The following is a 10926-nucleotide window of genomic DNA, read 5'->3' on the forward strand; positions in this document are numbered from 1 at the left end:
CTGAGACTCCCTCCTGATTGAAAACGACAACCGCGCCCTCAGCCACCAGCCCGCTTTGCGCGCGCACCTCCGCACCTTTATATTTTCCACACTGCGCCTCCTCTGAGCCTCAGTATGCTGTTCTCTATTCTTCTAGTTGAAGAGTCTCTCCTCAGCCAGCCTTCCTGTGGTTCTGGGTGATGTCTGTTCCGTCTTTTAGTTGTATTTTTGAAGTGGTTTTTTGCGGCAGCAGTCTCCGGTGTTTACCTATGCCGCCATCTTGGTCTCCCCCATAAGTGAATGTTATCTGCACCAAAATTTTAAAATACTTAGGAATAAACTTAACCAAGGAGGTAAAAGACTTGTACTTAGGAAACTATAGGATGTTGAAAATGAGATAGAGGAAGATATAAACAAGTGGAAGAATATACTGTGTTCATGGATTGGTAGAATTGACTTCATTTAAATGTCCATACTACCCAAAGCAATCTACAGACTCAATGGAATCCCTACTAAAATACCAACACCATATTTCACAGACCTAGAACAAACTTTCCAAAAATTTATATGGAACCTAAACAGACTCTAATTAGCTGCAAAATTCTTGAGAAAGAAGAACAAAGTTGGAGCGATCACAATACCAGATATAAAGTTATACTACAAAGCCACTGAAATAAAAACAGCCTGCTACCGGCACAAGAACAGGAATGTAGATCAAGAGAACAGAACAGAAACCTCAGAAATTGACCCAAGCCTTTACACTCAATTAATATTTGACAAAGGAGGCAAGAACATACAATGGAGTCAAGACAGTCTCTTCAATAAATGGTGTTGGGAAAATTGGACAGATACATGCAAAAAATCAATGAAACTAGACTATCAACTTACACCATACACAAGAATAAACTCAAAATGCATGAAAGACCTAAATGTAAATTGAGAAACCATAAAAAATCCTAGAAGATACCAGAGGCAGCAAAATCTCAGAAATCTCTCGTAGCAATGTTTATGGATACATCTCCTAGAGCAAAGGAAACTAAGGAAAAAATGAACAAATGGGACTACATCAAAATAACAAGCTTCTGCACAGCAAAAGAAACCACAAAAAAAAAAAATATTTGCCAATGATGCATCTGATAAAGGTTTAATATCCAAAATATATAAGGAACTCATACAGCTTAACAAAACGAAGACAAACTACCCAATTTTAAAAATGGGCAAAGGACCTAAATAGATACTTTTTGAAAGTGGACATACAGAAGGCCAAGAGACATATGAAAACATGCTTAAAGTCACTAATCATCTGAGAGATGCAAGTCAAAATGTCAATGAGGCACCATCTCACACCTGTCAGACTGGCTATCATCAACAAATCAACAAATGACAAGTGCTGGTGAGGATGTGGAGAAAAAGGAACCCTCTAACACTGCTTGTGGGAATGCAGATTAGTGCAACCACTGTGGAAAACGGTATGGAGTTTCCTCAAAAAACTAAAAATGGAACTCCCATTTGACTCAGTAATCCCACTTCTAGGAATATATCCCCAGAAATCAGAAACACTAATCAGAAAGGATATATACACCCCTATGTTCATAGTAGCACAATTCACAATAGCTAACATTTGGATACAGCCTAAATGCTCATCAGCAGATGAGTGAATTAAAAAATGGTGGTACATCCACCCAATGGAATACTACACTGCTGTAAAAAAGAAGGCCTCTTACCATTTGCAACAACCTGGATGGTCCTGGAAAGCATTATGCTAAGCAAAATAAACCAGTCAGAGGAAGATAAATGCCACATGATCTCACTCATTTGTGGAATATAATGAACAGCATAAACTGATGAACAGAAATAGAGACAGAAAAAATTTTTTAGAATATAATAGAAGTAATCCTGTTATTTGCAGATTTTTAATATTTCCTACAACTTTTGTGATATACTATGTTAGTACAGCTTTGGTAATATTATTATATTTAAAATCTTTTTTTCTTGAAATGTTAATGTTTATTGCATGTAATATTATATTTAAAATCATTTTTCTTGACATATTAATGTTTACTGCATGTAAATGGCTAATTATTTTGTATCTACAATCTGATAATAGATTTATTTTGTATATTGTAAATAAATAAATGAATAAATAAATAATAAAATAAAAAATTAGAAACCAACTGATTACTGCACCCAAGGAGGCAGGGGGAAGGGGGGAATGACAATGAGTTTTCACCTCATACCTGTCAGAATGGCTATGATCAACAAATCAACATATGACAAGTGCTAGGAAGGATGTGGAGAAAAGGGAATCCTACTATACTGCTGGTGGGAATACAGACTAGTGCCACCATTATAGAAAACAGTATGGAGTTTCCTCAAAAAATTAAATATGGAACTGCCATTTGACCCAGTGATCCCACATCTAGGAATATATCCTAAGAGACCTGAAACACCACATTTGGATACAGCCTAAATGCTCATCAGCAGATGAGTGAATTAAAAAATGGTGGTACATCCACCCAATGGAATACTACACTGCTGTAAAAAAGAAGGCCTCTTACCATTTGCAACAACCTGGATGGTCCTGGAAAGCATTATGCTAAGCAAAATAAGCCAGTTAGAGAAAGACAACTATTACATGACCTCACTCATATGTGGAATCTAATGAACAAAATAAAGTGATGTACAAAATAGATCCAGAGACAGAAGGATGGAACAAACTTTGGAATCTCAGAGGGAAGGCAGGGGTGGTTGGGTGGTTGTGAATTGATTAACCAAAGAACTTGTATGCATAAATGCATAACCCATGGACACAGACAATAGGGTGGTGAACACAGGGGACAGGAGATGGGGGCAGGCTAGAAGGGGTCAATGGAGGAAAAAAGTGGACATATGTAAGACTTTCAACAATAAATATTTAATTAAAAAATAAATAAAAAACACATCTTCCTCTTATGTATGGTGCCAGGTGGGTACTGGAAATATCAAGGGGTATATTTTGTAAACTATATAATTGTCTAACCACTATACTTCATACCTGAAACTAATACAAAATAATATTGAAGGTAAACTTTAATTGTAAAATAGATAAAATCAAATCCACGTTCTCCTGATTAAAGCTATGGGGAGGACTTGAATTTTATTCAGAATTTCCCCTGTGCTTTTACAAAATGCTGAAATGTTTTAAAAACAATTTTTATTTTATTTCTCTTCTTTCATCTTGTGAGTTTATTGACTTTGCTGCTCTTCATTCATAAAATAATTCTTACCTGCTTAGGCTATTGATTGATTGATTTGAAAGAGAAATATGATCAGGGGAAAGGTCCCGGTCTGATGTCTGAGGTTCTGGTCTTGGCTCGGCTGCTAATGAACTGTAAAACCATAAGTAAGTTACTCCTTTGGGCCTCAATTTTCTACAGTTACAAAGTGAGAGAGTTAGAAAAAGATATTTGCCTTTCTGAGTTTAGGAATTCTATGTGTCATACTGCATAATTCCTGACTTCTATTAGCTTGGCCTTCACCTCCACGTTAGGCTAACAACTCTGGTGTAGAAGTGACCAGAGACTAAATGCCAGGCTGTAGCTTAATATGTGAATGCATTCATTAGCCAAAGTCAATTTATGGAGCAGAAGTGCTTGGATTCTTAATTTTTAATACCTTAGAAAGTTTAGTTCTGATGTTAATCTCATTTAGATCTCTTCATTTTACACAGTAATGAATTAGCAGTGAGCTATTTTCATGTGGTGGAATTCAATCAATCTAAATTAGATATTTCATTTTAGGACAACATTTCAAATTCCTTTCCCATGTAAGCATTTTTCAGCAGCCCTAGAAGTATGGATACCCAAGTCCTCTCTTTCCTTTTTTCCCCTGACCTCTTGATGATGGTATAGGAAATGTAGATATTCTCAAAGTCAGAAATAAGTGGTCTACCTAAATCACCCATCCCTGGATTATTACCAGCTGACCTGGAGTCTACAGTAACAATTTTCCTTATGCTCATTATGACACTGGAAAAATGACTTCTCTTCTCAGTTGCTGTTTCTTACTTACCAGCCCATTAAAAAATACTTTGTTGTTGTTGTTGTGACTATTGTGATGTATGCTCCACTGAGCTCTATGGCTTTAATTTTGTCCCCTTGCCCCCAATCAGTCCCAAATAGCTCTACTGAATTAGCTCCCAACCAAACTCTGATTGCATTGTTATTCTACTCTTTAAACGCTAATGATTTTTCTTTTTATTTTCTTTTTTATAATTTTTTATTGAATTTATTAAGGTGACATTGGTTAATAAAGTTATGTAAGTTTCAGGTGTACAATTCTATAATATGTCATCTGTATATTGCATTGTGTGTTCATCACCCAAAGTCAAGTCTCCTTCTGCCACCATTTATCTCCCCTTTACCGAGTCTACTTTCCCCCACACCCCTTTCCCTCTGGTAATCACCATACTGTTGTCTGTGTCTATGAGGTTTTTTTTTTGTTTGTTTTCTTTCTTCCTTTCTTTCTTTCCTTCTTTCTTTCTTTCCTTTCTTTCTTTCTTTCTTTCTTTCTTTCTTTCTTTCTTTCTTTCTTTCTTTCTTTCGCTTAATCCCTTGACCTTTTCCATCCAACCTTTCAAGCCCTCTCCCTTGTAAAACTCTAATGATTTTTCATATAAACATTAACTGCCACTCCAAAGTTACTATGTTTGTGGTCATCCCGTGAGTACATCTCACTGAACCCAAATGAAGAAATTCCTATGCCATTTACTCCAGATTACCCATATAATTGTTCTTAAAAATCTATTCTTGAGGGATACTGGAAAAAAGTAATTGGTTGTGCCTAATGTGCCTGGGTGCCAGGACAGATACCACAAATTCCTTCATTGTTATTATTATCATGTTAATTGTTAACTGTTAACTATCCTGCACCCATCAAAGTATGTGTCTATCATTTTTCTTTTTATCCAAACCCAGAGGTTTCCCCGCTTTGCTTTCTCACTCCTTTCTAGCCTATCACCAGTGGATTTCATGTAACCCACCTCCGTCTCCTCCTTTGATTGCAATGTGTAAAAATAGATGAGAAACCACCATTCTGGAGCATTATCCCAATCCATTGAGATACTGCTTCCCAGAAATTGTTGACAGTTTGACTCAAATAAACTCACAAAAATTCTTTACAGGTTTTAATGTTTTTATGTTAACAGCTCAGGAAAAGAAATATCACAGTGCTGGGCACAAAGTTAGCACTATATAAGGATAAGCCATTACTATTGTTGCTGTTATTATTTCTACTAGAGGCCTGGTGCATGAAAATTCATGCACTGGAGGGGGTGTTCCTCAGCCCGGCCTGCCCCCTCTCACAGTTCGGGGGCCCTCAGGGGTGGGAGGCGACCTGGATATCAGGGGAAGGCAATGCCCCATCACACCTCTGCTGCTGCCACTGCCGGCAGCGCAAGCCTTGGCTGGCCCTGGTTACCTGAGCCTTGGGGTGGCCCTGGTACCTGAGCCTTGGGCAGCCCTGGGTGGCTGGGCAGCTGCCATCCAAGGCTTGCCTGCACCTCAGCTGGCCCTTGGCACTTGGGGGCGCTGAGGGGACTGGGCGACTCCAGAGGCAGGCGCCTGCTGCACGCCTGCCACCCTGGTGAGGCTGAGGGGACTGGGCACAGCCATCTTGTGGCTGTGGGCGCTGCATCTTTGAGGGCGGGGCAGTCAATCAGCATATTCCCTCCTGATTGGCTGTGGGCACCACCATCTTTGTGATGGCCCAAGAGTCAATTAACATATTCCCTCTTTATTAGATAGGATTGTCTGTCATGGTCCAAAGTTTGAATTACAGTTACTTTTTTGGGTGTCGATTGTCTCTATTTCTGTACTAGAATGTGAGCTCCATGCGTTAGGTATTTCTGACTGTTTGGTTAACTGAGAGCTGCAGCTCTGAAACAGTGCCTGGCACAAAGTAAATGCTCAATAAATATCTGTTGGACAAATGGAAAAAAAAAACAGCTTGGTTGTGTAATTGCTGATCTAGGGTTTAAATGCTGTCTACACTGCTTCTCTGCAACCTTGGTTAATGTGTTCAATTCCTGTAAATGGGAATAACACCTCCTTAGAGAATGTTCCAAAAACACATGCAAAGCACTCAGCATCCTGTCAATAGTGGCTATGATGACCCAGCCATGATGAAGACGATCCTAATTATTTGTAGGCTAGCAAGAATGGGACATTGAGAGCTACTGACCTCAGTCACCAAACTGCACCCCTTCCAGCTTTCCTGTGCCTTTGGCTAATATCTGCTTTTTCCTGGGCGGGTATGGGGCCCTCTGTTTCACTTGAGAACAGAGCATTCCTCCTTCAAATGGCTGGAGTATCTTTATTATACACATGACCAGCACTTTATCTTATTTTTAAAATGTATTATTGTAATAAGATATATAGAACATAAGATTTACCATTTAACTATATTCAGTGTCCAGTTCAGTGGCATTGAGTACATTGACATTGTTGTGCAGCCATCACCACTATTCATCCTCAGGTATTTTTCATCTTCCCAAACTGAAACTCTGTACATATCCTATCTGATAAAGAGGGAATGTGCAAATTGACCGTCATGCAGTCACAAAGATGTCAGCACCCATAGCCATAAGATTGCGGCGCCTAGTCCCCTCAGCCCTGGTGGAGTCCCCCAGTCTTTTCAGCCCCACCAGGGGATGGGGGGTGGCAGGTGCACAGTGCGGCCGGACCCGCCCTCAGCCCCCCAGCCACCTAGGGCTGGCCTGAGGTGTGGGCAAGCCTCGGATGTCAGCTGCCCAGCCGATGCTGGAGGCACAGGCAAGCCTCCGATGGTGGCTGCCCAGCCGCCCAGGGCTGCCCGAGGCTCAGGTAATCAGGGCTGGCCAAGGCTTGTGCTGCTGACATTGGCAGCAGCAGAGGTGTGGTGGGGGTGTCACCTTCCCCTGATTGCCGGGTCACCCCCCGTCCCTGAGGGCTCCTGGACTGTGAGAGGGTGCAGGCCGGGCTGAGGGATCCCCCCCTCCAGTGCATGAATTTTCATGCACTGAGCCTCTAGTTAAATAATAACTCCCCATTTCCCCCTCCCCTCAGCCCCTGGCAGCCACCAGCTTTCTATTTCTATGAATTTCACTATCCCAGGTATATCATATAAATGAAATAATATAATGTGTCCTTTCATGACTGGCTTACTTATTCATCATATCCTCAAGGTTCATTTATAATGTAGCATGTGTCAGAACTTCCTTCCTTCTTAAGGCTTACTAATATTCCATTGACGTATGTAACACATTTTGTTTATTCATTCATTTGTTGATAGACATTTGGGTTGTTTCCACCTTTTGGGTATTGTGACTTGATGATATTTTTACATTCTGCAGCAATTTATACCTTTATTTGCAGACATATTAAGTTTCATCACACTAATATACTGAATACCAGGAAAAGAATTATGAAAGAATTTTTATTTTATTTTTGGCCATTTACTCATTTTTTGGCAGCCACAAAGACTAAGGTTTCTAATTTTGCACTGTGATAAGTAGACAATGTAAGCCATTTACCTTTTTTTCTGTTTTCTTTTCCTAAAAATACTATTTTTAGAAAAATAGTATTTTCTAATATATGATCATGTCAGTTTAATCTTTTTTTATAAATGATAAGGAGAGCAGACAAAAGGATAACATAAGAATTGGATACTTAGCTTTAAAAGTATGAGAAAAGGCAATAAATGGTGTGCCTTTTCCCTTCCCAAGTTCTGAACCATTTATGAGACAGACCATTAAAGAGTGTGGCACATAGCCATGAGAATATTATTTTTATTATGAACAAAGCTGATTTTGGAGAATGCAGCTAATCACTATTTGTGGGCAGATGGCTCTCCTAATTCTGCATCCCAGAATTAGGCAGATCTACCCAGCCATTCACAGACAATACTGGCCTGAGATAGCTCTTTTGCAGGAAGTTAACAATTTCAGCTGATGTGTTCCGATGAAATGCTTGTCTTTTATACCCGCATCCATTTCTCTCCCTTGGCACTTGTCACAGTGTATAGCAATGGAATTTTTAACTTTCTCTGTTCCATGAGCATGTTTTATTCTTCCTGTCTTCTACTCACTCAACTGGTTTTATTGAGTACCAATTGGTGGCCCAGCAATGAACTATGTCTCGAGCACATGGCCTTACAGAGGTAATAGAAGTTGAGCCCTTACCCCAAAGGAGATCAGGGTAGGTAAATATTGTAAAGGAAACAGAATGCTGTTAGACAATAAGACAGGAGGAACTACTTAACAAATCAAGGAGCAAAGGCTTTTCTGGGAAAGTGACATTTAAGATGACACCTCAAGACCAGTGCCTTACCAGGGAGTGCCTCCCCACTGCATTTATACTCTGGTGTCTAGTTGAGACCTAGCACATGGTAGAGCTCAGGAAATGCTTAACAAATTGATGAATGAGTGACAGATATGAAAACACTTTACATGCTATAAAAGTAGTACAGAAATATTAGTATCAATTTGTTGATATGGGAATATCTACTTTTATTCTGTTTCTTTGGGACACCCTGCAGGAAGCTATCCATTGTCAAACACTATCATGAAAGTGCAACAAGGAACCCAGAAGGCTGATGAACCTTGAGCTTTAGCAAGGGCTAAAAGCTATGCATCGATTGTTCTGTTGAGATAGTGGTGGCTCAAGCAATTTCCTGACCTAATAGTCTCAAAGTAAACCTTTAGTAATATTTACTGAATTTTGAGATAGTCTGTCTGCTACTGGATTGCTGTGCCTAACTGAGGGCAAGATGTGTATTCTAAAATTGAATAAAAGCTAACAGGTCCAGGGCTTCAGGAGCCTCTCCACTAGAGAAAGGTTTCTGCCTGGCCCCCATGCCTTCTAAATTCATATTTCTTGTCTAGTGTCTTTATTTGTGTGTTGGCCCCTTTTCCAGATCCCGACTCCTCACTGAAAAAGGTTGTGGCATCTGGTGCCCAATGTGGGGCATCTGGAGAAGAAGATTCGCCTGAGCGGAAAAACGAAGAAAAAAGGAAATTCACCAGAAAGGTGGGAGGTTCATCGAAAAGGAAGGGAAATTCACTGCGCACAAAGCCCATTCCAGCTTTGGAGTCACGAACCATAAGTGGGCAGAAACATCTTTTATTTCAGCCAGGCTATAATGGGGAAGAATTTGAGTAAAAGGCAAAAACATCATTGTAAATTTTTAGCTTGCATGCTCAAGGATAAAGGAATTAAAATGTCAAAAAGTACTCTCTTAAGTCAGGCTCAAGGAAGATGAGTGCCCCTGTCATCTTTAACTATGTGGACTCTTGTTTGAACTGCATTATGCCCAATTAGTATTGGGGATCAAAAGTCTGTAATACCTAAGGCCCCGGATCCTCTGCCTCTAGTGTGGAAAGGCTCAACAGCTAGAAAAAATTGGGCTAACAGTTCTTTTACAAAAGAACTCCTTAATGCTTTGTCTGAAAATTACCATACAATGCCCTGGGACAGGCAGATTTTAGCTAAAACAACTTTAGATGCCAGTCAATGCTATGGAGAGAAGAATATGATAAAATCTGTGAACAACAGGCTGCGATCTAGGCTGCATTCTGGCTGTAAGTCCCAGGCAATATAAAACATCTGAAAAAAATCCATGAAAAGAACTCTCATTTATTAAGTCTTGTCTATGTGTTATGGGCGCTTGTCTATTGATTGTTGTTTTATCTGTCTTTGTTGTTTGGTTTAATTGTTTATTGTTAGTCTATTAAGCATGCCTTTAATTTAATTTAATAGAAAAGAAACAGTAAATGGTCAGGCCATTACTAAATTTCCCCAGAGCAAACAGAATGTGGGGCTAGGGAGAGAGAGAATATGAGTGGTACACGTGGCCAATAACACAAGTTCTAAGAAAATTCCCTAGACAAAGGGAAGTAACTAAAAAAGGCCACAGCCCATTAATTACTAGGTCCTTTGGTGATCCTGTAAAATGGATGCCCACTCCCAGAGTGCTATTAAAAGTCTCATTTTTTGCCATATTTTTTATTTCCCAGTCCATCATTTGAAATTTGGATAGATGAAACATTTCTCACAATTTAGGGATGCATCTGGGATTTCTGTACCCATGAAGAGAAAAAGGCCAGCTTAAGAGAAGGCGCACCCTGCCTGATTTTGGGTGGCCACTTGGACTGAGCCCCATCTCTTCACGGATGCTATAGAATAAACCCAAGACTGTTGTACTTTAAAAGATGGTGAAAATGACACATGGAAAATATACAGGCTGTGTTTGGGCAATAGAATTAATGTTTCCATAATAATGGATAATTCTTGAATAATAATGTACTACATTCCAAGGTTGACTCCCAAATCTTGGGGGCACTCCTGTTTTTATAAAATAAAATAAAATAATACTTTAACATTAAAGCAACTGAAAGTCAGTAAGTTATCTCTGTTACAAAATTTGCCAAAGAAAATGCCTTGGATAATAATAATTGGCTTTAAAATCTCAAAGTTGTTAAAACATAAATAAATAGATGTAACTAAAATAAATAATCCTATCTAATAATAGAGAAATGGCGGCCGACCAGGCAGCTTGAAGCGAACAGGAGGCTTGCTTGCTTCAGTGACGGAGGAAGCCAACGTTCCCCGCCTGCCTTGCAGGCCGCCTAGCTTGCAGTATGAAACGTTGTTACAAATATAGAAGCTAAACAAAACCCCAGAAACCTGCTTTCAGCCAGCCGGGATCTCAGAGCTGGAGTTGAAACAGTGTTTCGATTATAGAACCCAAACAAACCAGATACCGGCTTTCAGCAGCCGAGGCCTAAGAGCTGGAGCCAAGCCTCAGAGCTAAAGCTGGCCCAGAATAAAAAAAAAAAAGAAAAAAAGGAGCGGTTGGGAGCTTCAGTCACCCGCCAGCCTGAAAACGGCCCTCAGCCCCTCACCCAGACTGGCCAGGCACCCCAGTGGGGAC

The 10926-nt window shown here is 39.9% G+C and overlaps 1 protein-coding gene across 1 annotated transcript in view; it reads left to right on the plus strand.

Annotated features, from left to right (window-relative positions):
* Nucleotides 1–10926, plus strand: part of LOC102254262 — a 25609-nt gene that overhangs the window by 10738 nt on the left and 3945 nt on the right. Inside the window, exons 2-3 of the mRNA XM_014536852.1 lie at nucleotides 6071–6161; nucleotides 8911–9023. Coding sequence (XP_014392338.1) covers nucleotides 6071–6161; nucleotides 8911–9023 — 204 coding nt within the window. The remainder of the gene's footprint in view (nucleotides 1–6070; nucleotides 6162–8910; nucleotides 9024–10926) is intronic.

This window comes from Myotis brandtii, unplaced genomic scaffold (assembly GCF_000412655.1).
Source record: "Myotis brandtii unplaced genomic scaffold, ASM41265v1 scaffold167, whole genome shotgun sequence".
Classification (NCBI taxonomy): domain Eukaryota; kingdom Metazoa; phylum Chordata; class Mammalia; order Chiroptera; family Vespertilionidae; genus Myotis; species Myotis brandtii.